Raw genomic sequence first — 19,769 nt, forward strand, 5'->3', positions numbered from 1 at the left:
TTTCAGGGTAAGTCTACTGCTTCCTTCTCAAGGTTGGGAGTGCCTTCGTCCATTCTTACCCAGAGGGTGATAACTTTCCCCCTAAGTATGCAGCTGTCTGAAAACATATTTGCTCTGGATGTGTCACTGTGTCATGAAGAGTTCTATGAGGAACACTTTACACATGGGTGTCTCCAAGCCCAGGCAGTGGAGTTATTTGCTGACCCATGAGGCAGAAATGGACAAACACTGGGTATGGTTCCAGGGTTCGGGTTTTACAAGAACACACTCCGTCAGCTGCTCCGTCATTCCGAGCCCTGACTGCACACCTGGCCTCAGCTAGAAAGTGAGGAGGAATCATGCATGACTGTGACAGAAGAGCCCCCCCGCCCCCACCCCCGACTCAGTGGGGCTCCTGCTCTGATTCTACACATCCCCACGTTGGCTTGACTGCTACCATCATGATCTTGCATGACACAACAGCACCTTTGGTCAAAGCCAAGGTCCTAAAATTAAAAAGATCGTCATTCCAGGCATATTCCCTACAACTAGCAGAAGCATATGAAATAGATGATAAAGATACGTCCTTGTTAGACAATAAACATGGTATATTCCATAGATTTCAGGGGGAAAAAATATGAATGTGCTGTCTGGAAGGATTATACATCCACAAAGCTTTATGAGTTCCACTCTCCTCCTTATTAATACAATGAATAATAGCATATACTCCCTAAGTAATTACTACATGCCAGGCACTATACAAAGCTTTTCAAAGAATCACCTCCTTTACCCTCTCAAACAACCTCAAAAGTAATGCAGACAATATTATTTCTATCTTATAGACGAGGGAACTTCAGCTTAGAGAGACCAAGCATTCAAAACCAGGACCATTTGATTCAGAACCACTGTTCTTGAACTTCACACCTAAGCTCCACTTCTCTGGGCTTGCTTGTTGTACAGAGAAGGCCAGGGCTATTATTGCTATTACTGAGCTGGGTACACGGTATTGATCCTTCAGACATGCTAGGTTGAACCAGACAAAATGGTTAATAAGCAAATGTTTTCACCCAGAGAAATGGCAATTCCACTGATTCAACCGAACACGATAACGAGACAGAGAGAAGGACACAGGCCTGGCCCCAGCACAGTCCCCAACTGGCTGTGAGACTTTGGGCACATCACCAGTTTTCACTTGCTCTATCCCACAAAGTGAAAAGGTTGCGCTGCATTTGTCCTTAAGCTCCCTTTCAGCTCTGCAGATGCTCAAGTGCTCTGCCCAGCAAAGCTGAGTCGTCTCCCTTCCCTTCTATTGAGAACAAGGGAAGGGAGAAAAGCACCATGACTCATTTGTTCAGCCATCATTTATTAAGTGACTACAACATGCCAAACACTGTGCTTTCTCTTCCGTTCTAAATTCGTCTGCACTTCAAGGACAGCTTCCTCTGATCCCTGGGCTCTCACGTGTTAGAGACTGAAAAAAAAAAGAAAAAACAGCTGGAGGATTCTTGTTTGCCTGCTATTTAGGGAAACTGGCATATGCCCTAGAGTGCTGGCAGCTCGTGCCCCATCCCAATTCCATAGCAAAAAGAAAACCAAAGGGCCCAGAAACTTCCAAGGTGAAGAGGTGAAGCCTGGTGTGGCAAAAGAAATGGTGCGTGTGGACAAACATGTATCTTCCCAAACGAAGAGCCCTCAGTAAATATCCTGGCTCACAGTGACCTCCAGAAAAAGATTCTTCTTCTTTCTGGACTTCACCAGCATCCCCCTGCAGAAAGACAGTCATCTAGCCCTCTAAGTTTAAAAAAAAAAAATCCAGAAGGAAGAGACTTCGGGTCTGCTGGGTAGAGCACAGGAGCCTCTCGGTCACAGCCTTTGCTGTGATCAAGGGTTAGGAGTTGAGGATGACAGGAAAACACCACCGGCAAGCCTATGGGCATTGATTCCACCTTGGCTGTGATACCCACTAGCTGTGTGAGCCTGGATTCATCAAGCTGCCTCTGCCTCAGGTTCCCCATCTATAGAACAAAGACTGGGATAGATGACCTCCAAGCACGTTTCCTATTCTAAAGGTTGAACCAGCCAGCCCTTTATCATCTAAGTTTTTGCCAACTAATCTGCCATCTGTTCCCTCTTGCACCGTCCACTGTGGACACAGCAAACAGCGCTTTTCCTGCTCGCCTACAACAGCTCTTCAAATACGCACTTGAAGACTCTTATGCCTGCTCCCTTCAGTCCCTCGCCTCTGGGCTTAAATCAAAGTCCTAGATGAAGTCGTGTGGCTGGCAAGATGTTGGCAGTAACTCATGTGAGGTCATATAGCTAAACTTGGAGCTCATAAATAAGGGAATACATGCGGCAAGAGTTGTTTGCTTTGCCAGTTTCATGAGACTGAGTAAAACTCATTTAACTCCCAACCTCGTTTCCTGGGAATTCTACCGGCTGTTAGAGGAATACAAAAGCTACAAGAGAAGGGGATTAAGAACGCTGACATGCTGACAGTCTGGCTGAGATCAAATCTACACACAGTATGTAACTGGTGAATTCTATAGGAAAGATCATTACTACGGGCTAAATTGGGGTACGTCCCAGTAAGAGTCAAAGGAAGCCAGATAAACAAGGTCAGATGGGATGGGGGTGGGTACAGTCTGTTCCAGCAAAAGCCTACTGCTCTGTAGCTCAGGCTCTGAATCACGGAAAAAGACACAACTCAGCAGGGAAGATATGACACCAATGCAGCCTCTAGCCTCTTCAAATTTGGGGTGACCCTCAGCTCTACCAATCAAGTGCCCTCAAGCCCTTCCAGGAGAGTTCAGAGAGGGTTATCTGACAGGACAGTGGAGGCCACTGACAGTCACAGGTCCTTTGCCCTCCTGTGTCCTCTTCCAAGTCAGAGTCAGGGCTGCTGACTTCCCTCTTTACCTGTGGCTTAACTTTTTCGCCCATTTAAAGCAAAACATCTCTGAATGGGGCTCTCATGAAATGTGTCACTTTAACTACCTTGAAGTCTCCAGAAGGGTTTTCTTTCCTCCTCAAACAAGTCCCTTTTGGAAACAATAAACGCAAGAGTCAAAATGATTTCACAAGAGGAGAAATCATCAAAGCAAATTGTTAATAAACTGCTCCCCCACCTGCCCAGGTTCTCCGTTTCAGAGCTTTTATTACATTTTCTTCTTCATTACAAAATACAAATACTTACAAGGAAGAAAGTACGTTGAGAACTATTAGGAATCAAATTCCATGTTTTAGAGATGAGCAGTTTTCTTTGTTTGCTCCCGGGATTTTGAATGATAAACCTTCTCCAAGAGACAGACATGGAGAAAAGTTTCAGCCACATCAAATTTTGAAAACATCCATGCAATGTCAACTGATATATCTCCTAACTGATGTTTTATAAACCTGTCCTTAAAAATCAAGGGCTTGCTCTCAACACTTTCTGTCATGGAAATTGTTCCAGAGGACAAATCAACAGGCATTTCCATGGTTGGGGCCCAACAGCTGTCAGGTTATTTAGTTCTGCACAAATGAAAAATCCTATGACCAAAAAAAGGTTGGAGAATCTGTGGCTAGAATCCAGCAAACAATTGGACTTCCACATTGTTCCAGTGGGTGCGCTCCCTCAATGCAAGCATGAACCCCACAAAATATTTGATTAAAAATAACTATGTGGTCCGAAAAACAAGTCCGGCACAAGTGGAAACATGTCAAAAGGAGAAGTTAGTGTTTTGCCATCCTTAATTAATGACGTTAGAGAACCAGTTAGAGAAAAGAGCTCACAGTTCCTCAACCCCCATGCTCCATCGAAAGACTCGGATATGCAGATGTAACTGTAAAAGACAAGAAAACAAGCACGTTGTCATGGTCACAGAATTGACCTTCCCATCACAAAACTCACAGGAATCTAAATTCCCAGGAGGCATCATGTCCCCCCACGAACTGGCCCCCCAGTGAGGGAACCAAAGTTTATCAAGTCCTTCCTGCTTGTTTGAGCTTGATTTCTAGTATTTTACCTGGTATTTGAGGGAAGAAAAAAATAATAACAGTATGTTAGGGGATAAAATACCAGAAGACGGAACATGAATTCTTATTTCTTTCTGATAAAAATTTAAATAATTGTTTGAGGCTTACATAAAAGTAAAAGAAAAGCAGAATTTCCAGAAATTGCTCCAGGAATTTATGGGAAGTGAAGCCTTCCACCTGTGCCTTACTTTTAATAAAATAAACAAGCAAACAGAAATACTAAGAAGTCGAGGGACTTTAAAATGCCTAGTTTGGAGTTCCTGTTGTGGCGGAAACGAATCCAACAAGAAACCATGAAGTTGCAGGTTCTATCCCTGGCCTCGCTCAGTGGGCTAAGAATTTGGAGTTGCCGTGAGCTGTGGTGTAGGTCACAGACACGGCTTGGATCCCATGTTGCTGTGGCTGTGGCTGTGGTGTAGGCCAGCAGCTACAGCTCCGATTCAACTCCTAGCCTGAGAACCTCCATATGCCATCAGTGCGGCCCTAAAAAGCCAAAATATATTTTTTTTATTTTTTAAATAGAAAAAATTAAAAAAAATAAAATGCCTAACTTCCCTCAAATGACTTTTGAGAAGGGTGCCGAGACCATTCAAAGGAAAAAAGAAGGTCTTTTCAACAAATAATGTTGGGAAAACTGGATATCCACATGCAAAAGAATGAAGCTGGACCCTTAATTTTTGGCCATACACAAAAATTAACTCAAAAGGGATCCGAAATCTAAAGCTAAGCCCTAAAACAAAAAATCTTAGAAGAAAACATAGGGCAAAAGCTTCATGACATTGACTTGGTGATGATTTCTTAACAATGATATCAAAGGTGCAAGAAACAACAAAAAATTAATTGAAATTCATGAAAACTGCTAAAATTTCATGCATCAAAATACTCTCAACAGAGTAAAAAGGTAACCCAAAGAATGGAAGAATATATTTGAAAATCATAAACATCTGATAAGGGGTTAATATCCCCATACTTTGAGAATTCATAAAACTCAACAGAAAAAAAAAATTACAAACTGGACATTGGATTTGATGGTTCTCCAAAGAAGATACATTAAACGGCCAATTAAGCACATGAAAAGGCACATTAGTGATCCCTGGGGAAATGCAAATCAAAACCAAGAGATACTTCCTAAGATCCATTAGGCTGGCTACTATCAAAAAAAAAAAACCCCCAAAACAACAAATGTTGGTAAGGATACGGAGAAACTGGAACCCTTATGCATAGCCGGTGGAAGTGCAAAATGGTATAGTAGAAAATAGCATGGGAGTTTTGCAAAAAATTAAAAATAGAATTACCATATGATCCAGCAACTCCACTTCCGGGTATACACCCAAAAGAATTGAAAGCAGGGCCTCGAACAGATATTTATACACCTATGTTCATAGCAGCACTTTTTGTAACAGCTAAAACAGGGAAGCAATCCAAGCGTCCACTGATGGACGAATGGTTAAGCAAAATGTGCTGTTTCTGAGCCTTGGAAGGGAAGGAGGGAGTTCCTGTTGTGGCTCAGAGGGTTGTGAACCCAATTAATATCCGTGAGGATGTGGGTTCAACCCCTGGCCTCTCTCAGTGCATTAAGGACTCAGCATTGCAGTGAGCTGTGGTGTAGGTCACAGGTGTGGCTTGGATCCAGTGTGGCTGTGGCTGTGGTGTAGGCCAGCAGCTGCAGCTCCGGTTCAACCCCTAGCCTGGGAACTTCATGTGCCAGAGACGCGGGCCTAAAAAGCAAAAAAAAAAAAAAAAAAAAAAAAAGGTGGTGGGGGGGTGGGGAGGAAATTCTGACATAGGCTGTAATATGTCTTTGAGGAGGACATTAGGCTAAGTGAAATAAGCCAGTCGCAAAAAGAAAATTACTGCTTGCTTCCACTTAACGTGAGGTACTTGGAGTAATCAAATCAGGGAGACAAGAGAGTAGAACAAAAGTAGTGGCCAAAGGCTAGGAGTAGGGCGGAATGGAGAAATAGTGTTTAATGGGTACAGAATTTGTTTTATAAGATGAGAAGCATTATGGGGAGAGAGGATGGTGTTGGCTGCACAACACTGTGCATGTGTTTGAAGCCATTGTACATTCAGAAAAGGTGAAAACAAGAGATGCTATGTGTATTTTGCCACAATAAAAAAGTTGGGAGAAAATGTTTCCCATTCCCTTTATAGTATCTAAAGAGAGGTTAAGTGGCTGCTCTTTGGAATCTACATTTACGTTTCAGAATGACCACTTACAGGGGACCCTGGGCAAGTTAAGAAATACCACGAATGCAGAGCCAGTCCTTTTTTTTTTTTTCCTTTAAGCTATGACTTCAGAGTTATTAACACTTCAGAAAGTTCTTGGTCCTTCTATCAGAGAAGAGCCTGATTCTTAAGATTCTGTAGGCATGAAATACACATGGTGCTCTGCAGGAAGAAGCTGAAGCCTTTTTGATTGCTGAAAATAAAATCTCCTTGAGGACCTGCGATTGGAAAAGGCTTTGATTTTTCGTAACATGTCAGGTCTGTCAAAGTCTTAAAAATATTAGTTATCAAACAAGGCTCTTAGAAGAACTAGGAGCAATACTGGCCTGGGAGCCAGCCATTGTCATTATTCCTCTAAATCAGGAGTTGAGTTCCTTGGGACATCTTCCCTGCCTGAAAACAAGGGGCGTGCAGGGCATCCAACATACTGAGTTTCTGTTGTGTCGGACACCAGCTAGATTTTTAACATGAACTGTCACCTTTCATCCTCACAAAGGTCCCCAGAGGATCTTTAAGCTGTACAATGTCGATAAGGAAAATGAAACTTAAGCGACGTGAAGTATTTGTCCAGAGTCACACAACTATTAAGTGGCAACCCTGGAATTCAAGCCTACGTCTGACTCCTAAGTCAGTACTTTTTTTTTCCGCTCCCCTCCCTCCCATTGCACTGCCCGAACACAATGGCATGACTTCATAGAATAATAACCATTATGTCAGCTCTTCTAAAGTGGCTGAATCTTACCTGGGCCTCAGTAAATGCTAAGTTTCGAGAAGTTGTGTCTTCAGGTGCTGAGCTGGAAGTTTCAGAGAAGAGTTCCCTGGTGATGCTGGCTTCTAAGCATGTTCTGTGCTTGTGTATTGCCCTTCGTCGGTGGCCAGGGGGGTGGGGGAGCTGGGAGACAGCATGTAGTGGCTTGATGTGGGAACTCAGTTCCAAGACCCAGGGATTGAACCTGGGTTGCAGCTGTGAAAGCACCAAATCCTAACCACTGGACCACCAGGGAACTCCCCAGGCCCAGGCTTTTGATGGTTCATTGGGAGGGCTCACAGGATGGCATATAATCATACTCATAGCCATGATTTATTAAATGAAAGTATACAGAGCAAAATCAGCAAGAAAAAAGGGTAGATGGGGTGCAGTCTGGGGAAAACCAAGAACGAGCTTCCAAGAGGCCTATCTCAGCTGAGCAACACACTCAACAAGTTGTAACCACATGTGTGAAATATTAACAAGCAGGGAAGCTCATTAGAGATTTGGCGCCCAGAGTTTTTACTGGGGACTGGTCATGCAGATACCCCCTGCCTGGCATATACCTAGATTTCAGACTCCCAGAAGGAAAGCAGGTGCTCAGCATAAACTGCATGGTTTGCACAGAGAGGCGAGGTACAGTGAGCTACTGGTATCGTTTAGAGTGGTGGGAACCCTTCTGAAATCCAAGTTCCCAGATGCCAATGAAGGACCAACCTTGCAAGGAGGCGTTTCTAAGGACAAGCAGTCTCGGGCTTGCTGTATTAATTCTCTTCTGCATATACGAAACAAACAACAACAACAAAAACGAAGCATGTGGAAGTTCCCAGGCCAGGGATTGAATCCAAGTCACGGCTGCGCCACAGCTGCACCAGCTGAGGCAATGCCAGATCCTTCAACCCACCATGTTCAGCTGGGGATCAAAGCCATGCCTCTACAGCAACCCGAGCCACTGCGGTGGGATTCTTAACCCACTGCCCCACAGCAGGAACTCCTAAAATTCTTTTTTTAAAAAAAAAAAAAAAAAAAGACTGAATGTAACTCAGTGCTTCAAAATGTATTCATTCGGCATGTTTGTACCGTGTCAGTCTGCTGGGCTCCAGGCATTAAGGAAGTAACAGTAAGTCCCCGCCCTCTAAGAAACATCAGACCACTAGGGAAGATAAGCTAAGTACACACAGAGCACCAACACGAGGCGCTATGCCATGACAACCATAAAAGAGATATAAGCCAAAGGCTAAACCAGTTGGAGAAGGAAGACGAAACTTCCTGCTGTGATGAACCCGGAAGACGTGGGTAAGAGTTACCATGGAGTTGCAGTTTTTAGGACAGGGAAGATTTGAATTAAGTGATGGGGCAGGGAAGAGCTTAAGAAGGGGAATGAAAGTACCATTCCAAGCCCAGGCAGGAAGCCACATGAATGATGATGCACAGAGGCTGCTACAAGGAAAGGGGAATGTGGCTGGTCTACAGGACTGGGTGCATAGTGGGGAGAGATAAGAGTCAAAAATACAGGTCTCAAATGTCAAATTAAAGAGACTGTGTTTTTAGGGCCGCACACTCAGAATATGGAAGTTCCCAGGCTAGGGGTCTAATGGGAGCTGTAGCTGCCGGCTTACACCACAGCCACAGCAACGCTGGATCTGAGCTGCATCTGTAACCCACACCACAGCTCATGGCAACACCGGATCCTTAACCCACTGAGCAAGGCCAGGGATGGAACCCACATCCTCCTGGATCCTAGTCAGATTCATTTCAACTGCACCACAATGGGAACTCCCTGGTTGGTTGGTTTGTTTACTTTTTTAAACAGGTTATTTTAGCCGGAATGAAGGAGAGGAGACAGTAGAGTCAAAAGGACCAGAGCTTTGCAGCAGACCTCACCAAAGCAAAGAGGGCTGGAAGGTGCAGAAGAGGTGAAGTGTGTCTTTGGGGTACCACACTGAGAAGGAAGCTGTGACGTCAGTGCTCCTCAGGAAATGCAGGAATAAACAAGACTCAAAGTCCTTAAATCAAGTTAAACGGCAGGAATGCCTAAAAGGACAGCATGTTAAAGGTAAAAACTAACAGCAGGGCAGAAACTTCAGTGGATGTGTCTACAACTCCGATGGACATAAGGAGGAAGGAAGGAGGTGATGGCGAGAACTGCGAATGTGGACGAAATCAGCTTAGAGGCTCAGCTGCAGCAGTGGAGAAGCCAAACACTACACATGGTAGGTCCACCGCTGTCCATCTCTTCTGCTTCAAGCAAACATAACTAGGCTCTTAAGCTCAGGAGACAGCACCAGTAACACAAGCACACACACTACTGCGAAGCACTCTGTGGCCAGAACGCCCCAGTTCAAATCCTAACTCCACCATGTTTCAGCCTTACGATCTGAGACAAGTTACTTAACCTCTATGCCTCGGATTTCTCATCTATAAAAATGGGCTTAATAATAGTACCCATCTCATAAAGTTGTGGTGAGGACTCAGTGAATTAATCCATGTAAAGAGCTTAATGCAAAGTCTGGCACATCAGTGTTCAATACTTGTTAGCCGTTATTAGCATCATTTTATTTGAGTCTCATTTGATGATGCCATAAGATAAAACCAGGCAATCACTATCATCGCCGGATTACTAATTAAGAAACTGAGGCTCAGAGAGGAAGTACTTGGCCAACTTTCCCACAGTACAGAATACAAGCTAAGATTTTAAAAAGTCCAGTCTCTTTAATGAGATGTGCAAAGCTCTCCATGCTCAGCCCTCTCTCTACCTCTCTGGCCTCAGTGCCGGCCAGCCTTGCCTTGAATATAAAACTGTGCCTGCCACACTATTTCCTGCCCCTCTCTCTGATCTCTATTCATTCCTCAAGTCTCCTCCCAGGTGTCACTTCTTCCCCTGCCCTCTCACTACCCCCGTGCATGTAATTAATTATAGATGTCTTGCTTCCCCCATTGGACTCTGAGCCTAAAAAATTTCTGGCACATAGTGAAAACTCAGTGAGTATGTGTTGAATGAACTAACGCTTATCTAAGCCTGATATTCTTCCATCCAGAGCATGCTGCCCCTTTACCAACAAACGTTCACTGCTTAATAATAGTTTTAAAAGAGTAGCAACAAAACTTCACCAAAGATCAACCAACGACACAGTACTTAAATATCAAACCAAGAACCCAAGCACTGACCGTTCCCACCCACAGCTCATCTGTCTTGATGCCTTTGGTCTCAAAGGAGACCTCCATCCATCTATCAAAGGATTCCTCCTCGGTTTGATTAACCCAGTGAGAAGGATCTGGGGCTTCTCACAAGAAGAAAGACAGGTTCAAAGTTCTTGTTTTCCAAAAGCCCAAGGTGAGGTGCCTCCAGGAGTTTGAAGGGTACATCTTGTTCCCTGCGCCGCAGCTGTCAGCCCAAGACCTGCCTCTGGTTCCTGCCAACTCAAAGGGCGACCTTGGGCAGAGGCCACCCGAGAAGGGAAAAAGCGAGCACATCCGCTCCATCCCTAGTTCCTCACACTCCAAGCAAACACCTGTGCTCTGTTCCACCAACATCTGTTCCCGGAAGATTCTGACAGGTGGAGCCACATCTCCTCCACACCCTTGGCTCCAGGCCACCACCCCGTTCACATGGAGAAGCAGGCAATCCTCTCCATCTCCAGGTACCTCCAGTAACCAAGGTTGATCTCCCCAGAGGCCCTTCCCCAAGGAACCTCTGGGTGTACGTAGGTCTTCCCTCTGGTCTGGATAAAGCAACAACACTTGGGGAAACATAAACACAGACCTAGAAACATACAAACACACACTTGTGTCTGACGCTGATGGCTTGGGGAAAAGGGCCGCTTGGTTTCTTGCAATTTGCCCACAGATGAGAGTTTTGTGCCCGCCCCCGCACCACCACCACCACCACTCCTCCCCCACCCAGGAAACTCAGAGATGACTAACCACAGCAGTGTCTGCTGAGCACAAGCAATTCTGCAAAGCCCCAGCCAAACTCAGCAAGGACTGGGTGTCAACAATTTCCCGAATTTCAATTCTGGAGCTATGGAAAGGGGTCTTGAACATTTTTTTATGCTTTAATCATTCTGCCAAAAGCACACATTCTGGGTCCTTACACAAAAGTAAACACACCCAGCTCCATGGCAGGGCGTATGAATCCTTGTGGGATCATTTATTTCCAATGTGGTCTAGTTCATCGATCAGTATATGGAGTCACCATTTTCCAACACATATGTTCCTTCCTACAGATATCTCGAATAGCAGCTCACCTCCACAAGTACCTTTTCCAAAAAGCTTTAAAATATATTATCTATACTCACAAGTCCAATCAACCTCGAATCTACCTTCCATAGTTTGGGCACTGCTACTGTTCTAAAGCCTAGTTATTTCGCAAATAGTATTGAGACACCTCCCTTAGTTTCTGCTGTCTCCAAAATAAAAGGCAAGTTTTTCACCTGGGCATCAGCCCACCACATTAAATAGATAATCATTAAATCTATGACCTCATTTGACTCTCTGCACAACTTTGTGAGGCACGTCCAATCATCCCCATTTTGCAGACACACTGAGGAAAGGATATGCTACAGTGACGGCTGCAGAACTGGGGGACAGCTAAGGTCTCAGGATGCCACCCCTCAACCTGTCCCAAGGTGGCAGACCTAGAATCACCCTAGAACTCCTATAAAGAAACAAAGAATTAAACTGAAAACCCAGGCCCTTTACTTCTAAAACTCAAATGGGATTAGTCTAAAACCAACACTGGTGAAGATTCTGCGCTAAAGACTCTAACACACCCCACTGCCGTCTTCCTCTCAGTGCAGATGGCTGACAGAGGGGAGAGAGTGGTGGAGGCCTGGATCTGACTGAGCGCCTTGGCTTGGCCTCGGATCCAGCCCATGCCCTCAGCCTCAGAGCCCTGTGTTTTAATCAACTGACTCAGCCAGTGGCAAGAGAGCCCGGGCGCCTGTGGCCATGAGTAATGGTGGCACAAAACACATCTGTCTAATCAGAAGCCAGTGGTGTCAGTTACACCAGGAGTTACAGTAAAACAATGCTTTGCAAGGGAAAAAAGAATGTCTGTTCAGCCAGAAGTTAAGCAATGCCTTTCTCCAACTCACAATGCAAATCTGTGCAATTGTTTACTAGGCCTTATACCCCCTTCTCAAGTATTTCTTGGTGCATTTATAGAGAGAAGACATAGCTAGGAATAATAAACCAAATCTGTTTCTACCAGTGGCTGCAAAATGTCTAGAAAGCATGACACTAGGAAATGCTTTTATGGTGGCCTTCTTTAATCTCCAGGTGTTTTTGCGAGTGGTAACTAAAGGTCACTGCAACCACCTGAGGATCATTGCACCACATTTGAGCAAAGACCATTTTAGAAGATTGATTCATTGAGTCTTCATGTGTTCAATTATCAAGTCATTAAAAATACTAAGTTCTCAGTGAGTACCAGGCAATTGGACGCAGAATTAAACCAGAGATTCTAAGCCCTTAGGGGCTCAATCTTTTGCCACATGGGTCTCTTCATCTCCATGGTATTCCACCCACACCTGGTGCTCTCTCCTCTCCCCCACCTCTTGGCCCCTATTGCTGTGAACCACTCAAGGGTGTGCTTCTCCCACATTCTATAAAAGCCCTAGCACAGGGCCATAGAGCCAGTGGGCGCTAAGGAAAATACTGTATTTAGTGATTTCAGAAGGGAGTACTTAATGCACACATATTCACATAAATAACCTGCTTTCAGTATTCCTCTGTCAACCAACCTCCCCAAAAGGAGCCCCAAAGCAGTTCTCCTTCCTAAAGCTGCGGTTCTAGATTCAGAGTAACAACCAGATGAGCAGAGACAACTCTCCCCTCAATGACCCGTGGATCATGTGTTCTGCATGAGGGCAGTCAGCTGGGGAGACCCTCAGAACATCACGAGGGGGCACCAAAAACAACAGAGACGGGGGAACATTTTTGGACACCTGATTCATCCGGATGCAGTAATTCCCAAACTTCTAGCTGGGCGAATGTGAATGGAAACGAACCCACAATCACAGATTTTTAAGACTGGAAAGTACTTCATCCAGTCCAACTCCCTCATTTTATAGATTTAAAACAAAAAAGGCTCAGGGAGAAGCTAAGACCAAACCCAGGTCTCAGAGTTCTCTGTGAGGCAGGAGAAAAAGCCAAGCCACCTGTCTCCTCCCCTGTCTCCCAGCGCGGCAGGAGCTGGGGGCGGGCCTGGGAGGAGCCCGTGCAGCACTGCTGGCTGCTGCCCCCAGGTACCCACCTTTCCAGCTGCTCTCAGCTTCCTCCCAGCACAGCACACCTCTGCCTCTGCCTTGATTCAGGCAACTAGAGACAGCCCTCAGGAGCTCTGGGACTCCCTGCGCAACTGAAGAGCTCCTTTGAATGGCAAGTCTGTTTTTATTCCGCGAAATGGGGCTATTTTCTGTTTTCTTCTGTTTAGGATTGTGGTGAAGATGGTGAGGTGCTAGCCACTGAGGAATCCTGTATTCTTTGAAGACGACTTAGGACAGGGTTCAATACAGCATTTGCAACATAATTAAATCCTGCTAATGTTAAGCCCCAGAGTTCAATTCCAGCTTTTTATAAAGACGGACAATGCTTTTGCTCTTTCTACATTTATTTTTTATTTTTAAATTTTTTATGTATTTATTTATTTATTTTTGGTCTTTTTTGTCTTTTCTATGGCCGCACCCGCAGCATATGGAGATTCCCAGGCTAGGGAACAAATCGGAGCTGTAGCTGCCAGCCTATGCCACAGCAATGTGGGATCCGAGCTGCGTCTACAACCTACACCACAGCTCATGGCAACGCCAGATCCTTAACTCACTCAGCAAGGCCAGGGATCGAACCCAAAATCTCACGGTTCCCGGTCAGATTCGTTAACCACTGAGCCACGACTCGAACTCCCACATTTAATTTTTTTTAATTGCCTACACATGAACATGCCATTCAAGAATCAAACAATAACACCTAACACTTGGTGCTCCTAGTCACTCAGGCAAGGAAAAATCAAGTAGATGTCCTTATTCCCAATCTGTGGAAAGGAAATGCAGTTCAGAGAAGCTACCCAAGCCACACGAGTAATAAAATGCAAAGGCTGGAGCAAATGATCTTATCTGAGGCTCTCTCCTCCTCACTGTGCAATTTAGCTTTCGAATTTTCTGCTGACATTTTGCACATCAACAACACTGGGGGGAAAAAAAAAGCTACCTTTTTTGTTACATCAGAGACATTTAAGATACTTGCATCACTTAACAAGGAGCACAGCTCCACCCGATAACATCAACAGCAGCCCCACTGCCGACACTTTCTTCTGTCAGAAACTAAATGAGACAGGGGAAGTACAGGGGGTGAACACTGGGGCTCACAGACAGGATTAACCTTTATGATGTTTTTAATTATTTATAGTTTACTCTCTACATTCTTTAAAAAACAACCTGAGATGGCTCTGACAGTTACACAATCAAAAGTACAGTCTATATTCATTTGTTCATAAAAAAAAAAAAGAGAGAAACCAGCTATCATGAAAAAAAAATAAAACATTATGTAAAAAAATGCTATAATAAAAAATAAACTTTATATATATACATATATATATATAAAAAGATTTGGAAGGCTATATCCCAAGTTTTGCATTAGTTATTCTGAGCATAGATATTATTATTATTATTATTATTATTATGCCAGTCTGTATTTTATCTTTTTCTACAGCGAATATGTCTAGTTCGGGTGATAAGAAAACAAACAATAGGAGTTCCCATCGTGGCTCAGCAGAAACGAATCCTACTAGGAACCATGAGGTTGCAGGTTCGATCCCTGGCCTCACTCAGTGGGTTAAGGATCCAGTGGTGCCCTGAGCTGTGGTGTAGGTCGCAAATGTGGCTCAATCTGGCGCTGCTGTGGCTCTGGCATAGGCTGGCAGCAACAGCTCTGATTAGACCCTTAGCCTGGGAACCTCCACATACCACGGGTGTGGCCCTCAAAAGACAAAAAAGAAAATAAACAGGGGGTGGGGGGATGTGCTTGGGCTGTGGGATGGAAATCCTGTGAAATCAGATTGTTATGATCATTATACAACTAAAAAAAAAAAAAAGAAAGAAAGAAAATAAACACTAACGATCTCACTTATATGTGGAATCTAAAAAAACAAAACTCCTAGAAACAGAGTAGAACGATGGTTGCCAGAGGCTGGGGAGTGGGGGAAATGGGGAGATGTGGGTCTAAGAGTGTAGTTATAAGATGAACACATTCCGAGGATCTAACACGCAGCATTATAACCACAGTTAACAACACTGCAGTACATACTCAAAGTTGCTAAGACAGTAAATCTTAAACCTCCTCACTACCGAAAATACAGTAGCAATATATACACATATAAAATCATCACGTGTACACCTTAGACTTACGCAATGCTACATGTTAATTTTATCTTAATATGTCGGGGGGGAGGGGAAACAAACAATAATGATTGTTTTTATTTCCTAAATACATTCTTCATTCTAAAACATGGGAAAAGGGGTTCTCACCACAGGAGGTTGGGACACTCTCTTGTTGTGAATCACATGAATAGAAAATGCAAACAACACTCTAAGCCCCCAGACCAGAACCTTTGCCCTGCTTCGCTATTTGGGAACACTCAGCCCCCAAGAATATAAAGCAATATGCCAGAATACTAATTTTGGGGGGAAGACTATATATAAATATTTATTTTAAAAAATTGATGGACATATAAAATCAAATGAAAAAAAACCTGCAAAAATCCTTAAAAAAAATTTGCAAGCTTGCTGGGGCCAGTGTGAACTATACCATCACCCCCAGGGGCACTGGTCAGGCTTATTTGCTACTGGAGACCCTTTATGGAGAAGTCTGGGAAGTCCTAAGGCAAATAGCACCCTCTTAGTGTCTCCTCTTTTGAGACAGCTTAAATGTCATTAATACTATGTCACTCTCCCTTGTTATTTTTTTTTAAAGTCAAATTTGTCTTCATCTATTATCTTTAAAACTCCTTTATAAAACAGGTGCCAGCTAATATATTACCAGGGAAATATGTAAGCGCACGGGGGCCTCCTTGCCTGGGGGGACAAATGTCTGGCCTGGCATCCTGGGTTTGGAGGATGGTGGGGTTCAGGCTGCCCCCCGGGGGGGGGGGCCCCGCCTCATATTTCTGCAGGAGAGCAGATCACTGCACAAGGTGCTAATTCATTCATTCCACAAATGCTTATTAAGCGAAGCCTGAGAAAGGCCTCTGCGGGGACAGTGGGATCATTCACAAGCCAACGGTCAGGTCTAACGGATCAGCTGCGGACAATCAATCTTTCACTAGCCCTCAAGCCACCTCTAGGATAAAGCAAACAGGGCCCCTGCCCCACCCACTCACCAGCAGCTGGGTGGGATCAGGCAGGCGTTCTGGAACAGGAGGCTAAGGCATCGCTGATCTCCAGCAAAACAACCTGAAACGCCTGCAAAGCAAATGACATAACACGTCTCAAATGCTTTGAGTGGTGTCTGACACCTCATGAGAACTCAGTCATTTTTGCTGTTACTAGTCCAACCTGCCTTACTCAAGGCACACCAAAGAAGTGAAGAGAACACACGTTTTTAGCATCAGAGAGACGATCTGAATCTCAGCTGTGCTACCTACCACCTCCATGACTAAGGGAGGCAATCTTTCTGAGCCTCAGAGTCTCCTTTGTTAAACAGGGTAGATGACAGTAAGACCAGCCCTCGTGTGCTTTTGTTAGAATAAAGGACATGTCACGCGCAGAGAAGAGTGTCTGCCTCCCCCAAATCAATACTGCTCCTGCCCTGCCCCCTACCCCATGCTCTGGATGGGCCCTGGAATCTGACTGCACCTGGATACCCCATTAAGGGCCCGAAGAACTCCAGGGCTGAGGCAAAGTGAGGGGATAGAATTGCCAGAGACCTTCCACCGAAACCCAGCAAAGTCCTCTGCTTCTTGAACCATCCTTCTCCATTTGGCTGCTCCATCCAACGGACAGCTGGCTGCCTAGCTGGGAATGGCTGCCAGGAAGGGGACAGGAAGCTGGACAGCAGTGTGAATCCATCCCACCTTCCAGTGTGTCTGTGTCCAAAGCCTCACCGGGCTTCCTCCGCACATCGCTGCCGGCTGGAGGCGGACAGTGTGATTCATGGCCTGTTCTTATCTGGGCTTCCATCTCAACCCAGAGCCCAGAGCCTCAGTCACAAACCAGCACTAAACGAAAATGAGAACTTTTCATTCAGACAGGAAGTGGAGCCCCTCAAAGTCAAAGGGGACGTATGAAGGGAGGAGGGGGGAAGGGGAAGAGGGAGGATGGGTGCTGAGAGAGAGGCCCACTTCCTACACGCTGGGAGAGCCTCACGTCTGCTGATGAAGCAGTTGGTTTTCCACGCTGCAAGATGATAAAGCCCATTTCTATGACTTGTAACCCATCGCAGGACAAGGTCTGCGTGTAGGAAGAGAATTCCAAAACAAATCTGCTTATTTTCCAAGAAGAAATCAGCAGCCTCCAGCCCCTACCTGTAGATGGGTCCTAACGCCCTACCTTACTTCACCTGAGCAATCTAGGGGCAGTTACGCTGCAAGTCAGGCAGCCAGGCGCACGCCCAGGGTCAGTCCTCAGAAGCCCTAGGAAAGGGGACACAGAACCCCAGCCCACCCGAGCACCTCGGCTTCCTGGAGACTCGGCCCCCCCGGGCAGCGGAGGTGGCTCTTCAGGGAGAGAGAAACCGAGAAAGGGAGCTTGCCCGGGTGCCCAAGAAAGTTACATTTTAGAACGCAGAAGACCAAAAAGCATCATTCAACAGCAACTTCCTCCTTGAAGAGAGGAGGACGCACAGTCCCAGAAAGGGAAACAAAGTTGCCCGAGGTAACACAGCGAGGGGGCGGATTAGTTGAGGCTGGATCCGGGCGCGCTGCTGTGAGTCGCAGCCGGGCAGGGAGCGCGTCTCGCCGCCTCCCGCGTCCTCTTGGCCGCAGACTCCGGCCGGGTGGTGCAAACCCCGCAACCCCGGGCGCGAAGCATTACCTTCCTCGGGACTGGGAGCTGCGAGCCTCCTCTCCCCCGGCGGGGTGCTGGCGGCTCTGGGCGGCTCGCTAGCGCGGCGCTCCAGGTGCCGCGGGCCGCTGTCAGCGATGGGCGGCGCGTGCAGGCTTCCCCACGGGCTGCGGGCGGGCGCGCTGGGGCCGCTCCGATCTGCGGGCCAATGGCTCTGCGCCCGCAGCCCGCCCGGCCCCGCGCCCCGCCCCGGCCCGGCCCCCGCGCCCGTGGGCTCCAGCCCCCTCTCCGCCGCCTCCTGTTTCTTCTTCCCCCTGGACGCCCCGTCTTGGCCTCCCTCTCAAGCGTACCTCACCTCGAAACAACTTTTTCACTGTGAGGATTAAAAACGCAGCCCTTATTTTTTGGCCACTGTGCTTTAAGGGTCCTCGGAGCCCGAGAGCGCGGAGCTCGGGAGCCCCGCCCCTCAGAGAGCCCGGTCCGCCCAGGCTCCCAGGAAAGGGGCGCGGAGTGGTACGCAGCACAGGGACCAGGGCCAGATGCTCTCACCGCTCCGGGGCCTCAGTTTCCTCGAGAGTAAAAGAAATAAAAATACTTCACAGGCGTTGAAAGGATTAAATGAGCTGATTTAAAACTAATACAATAATACTGGGACAAACGGTGAGAGCAATGCGTACGGCCTGAGCCACCTAATGGATGTGCGCTGGGACACTGCTGGAAGGTGCTGGCTGGGGGGGAGGCAGGCACACCTATAAATGCAATATTGTATCATGGCCAGTTTAAAAAGTTACCCATGATGGAGCTAGCCCAGGCAAACTTCCGAAATTTGTTGTGAACTTGAAGGCCTTCTGCGTCCTCCTCTTCTCCCCAATGTACTGTTGAACATGCAGCTGAGGGTAGTCCAGGTCTGTCTAGGATGGTTCCGAAGATCTTCCTTCTCCCAAACTTCCAAATGCTGATCCCCGACGGCCTCATTCAGCGCTGGGTGCAGGACTGCCAACAGGAAACTTTGCATTAGGTTAATGTGCACATTTTGCCTTTGACCCAAGCTTTGAGAGCCTAGTGTGTCCCAGTGCTGGGTGAGACTCCAGATGCAAAAGAGGATTAAGCCCTTGCCTTGCCTTTGAAGAGACAAATTTGCCAACAATTTCAATTCAGGGTAATAACTGTTATAATAGGTGTGCAAAGGGTTATAGAGTCACATCCACTGGGCAGAGGAGGGCAATAAAAGCTTAAATACAGATATGACCAAGGTAAGTCTTGAGGGAGCGCTGTAACTTAGGTCCAATGGAAGCAGCAGAGGACAGTGAGTGCAGAGAGGCAGGCCAAGACATAGAGATGCCTACAGGGTGTGTGACAGGGAGGCAGAGATGAAGCTAAGGAGGAGGGAGTTCCCGTGATGGCTCAGTGGTTAACGAATCCAACTAGGAACCATGAGGTTGCAGGTTTGATCCCTGGCCTTGCGCAGTGGGTTCAGGATCCGGTGTTGCCGTGAACTGTGGTGGAGGTGGCAGACAGCAGCTTGGATCTTGCGTTGCTGTGGCCCTGGCGTAGGCTGGCAGCTACAGCTCCAATTCGACTCCTAGCCTGGGAACCTCCACATGCCACGGGGAGCAGCCCAAGAAATGGCAAAAAAAAAAAAAATGAAGCTAAGGAGGAAGTCAGCCAGATGCAGGAGGAGTAACAGTGCCTGCCTTGCTGAGAGAGTGGGCTGTGGTCATCCTGTCAGTGATGATTGCTGGGGAAAGATTTTAAGCAGAGGAGTGGCATGACCTCATTTGCTTTTGGTACCTCAATTTCAG

At 46.3% G+C, this 19,769-nt stretch overlaps 1 protein-coding gene and 1 long non-coding RNA gene across 2 annotated transcripts in view; both read right to left on the reverse strand.

Annotated features, from left to right (window-relative positions):
- Positions 1-3,119: 3,119 nt before the first annotated feature.
- On the reverse strand, positions 3,120-18,942 carry LOC146399768 (uncharacterized). Its single transcript, XM_084978585.1, has 4 exons — positions 18,759-18,942; positions 17,998-18,306; positions 16,347-16,428; positions 3,120-3,803 (listed from the first exon to the last, which is right to left on the reverse strand). Exons 1-4 carry the CDS (start codon positions 18,940-18,942, stop codon positions 3,629-3,631), a joined length of 750 nt encoding a protein of 249 aa, XP_084834711.1. The 3' UTR covers positions 3,120-3,628.
- The window catches only part of LOC146399769 (uncharacterized), a 35,123-nt gene continuing 34,112 nt past the window's right edge, over positions 18,759-19,769 (reverse strand). Inside the window, exon 6 of the long non-coding RNA XR_014814830.1 lies at positions 18,759-18,960. This is a non-coding gene — a long non-coding RNA (uncharacterized LOC146399769). The remainder of the gene's footprint in view (positions 18,961-19,769) is intronic.

Source organism: Sus scrofa, chromosome 9 (genome assembly GCF_054392235.1).
Source record: "Sus scrofa isolate SSC_HxYL_T2T_F1_AM1 chromosome 9, Sscrofa_HxYL_maternal_Yorkshire_Landrace_v2.0, whole genome shotgun sequence".
In the NCBI taxonomy this organism is placed as follows: domain Eukaryota; kingdom Metazoa; phylum Chordata; class Mammalia; order Artiodactyla; family Suidae; genus Sus; species Sus scrofa.

Excerpts from the sequence above, each read along its gene's own strand:
- LOC146399768 (XM_084978585.1), bottom strand. The coding sequence starts at position 18,942 with ATGAGGCCGTCGGGGATCAGCATTTGGAAGTTTGGGAGAAGGAAGATC. Across the intron at positions 18,307-18,758 it reads CTGGGCTAGCTCCATCATGG|AGGGAGGCCAAGACGGGGCG; the intron begins GTAACTTTTTAA and ends GGTACGCTTGAG. Across the intron at positions 16,429-17,997 it reads AGCTCCCAGTCCCGAGGAAG|GCGTTTCAGGTTGTTTTGCT; the intron begins GTAATGCTTCGC and ends TTTGCTTTGCAG.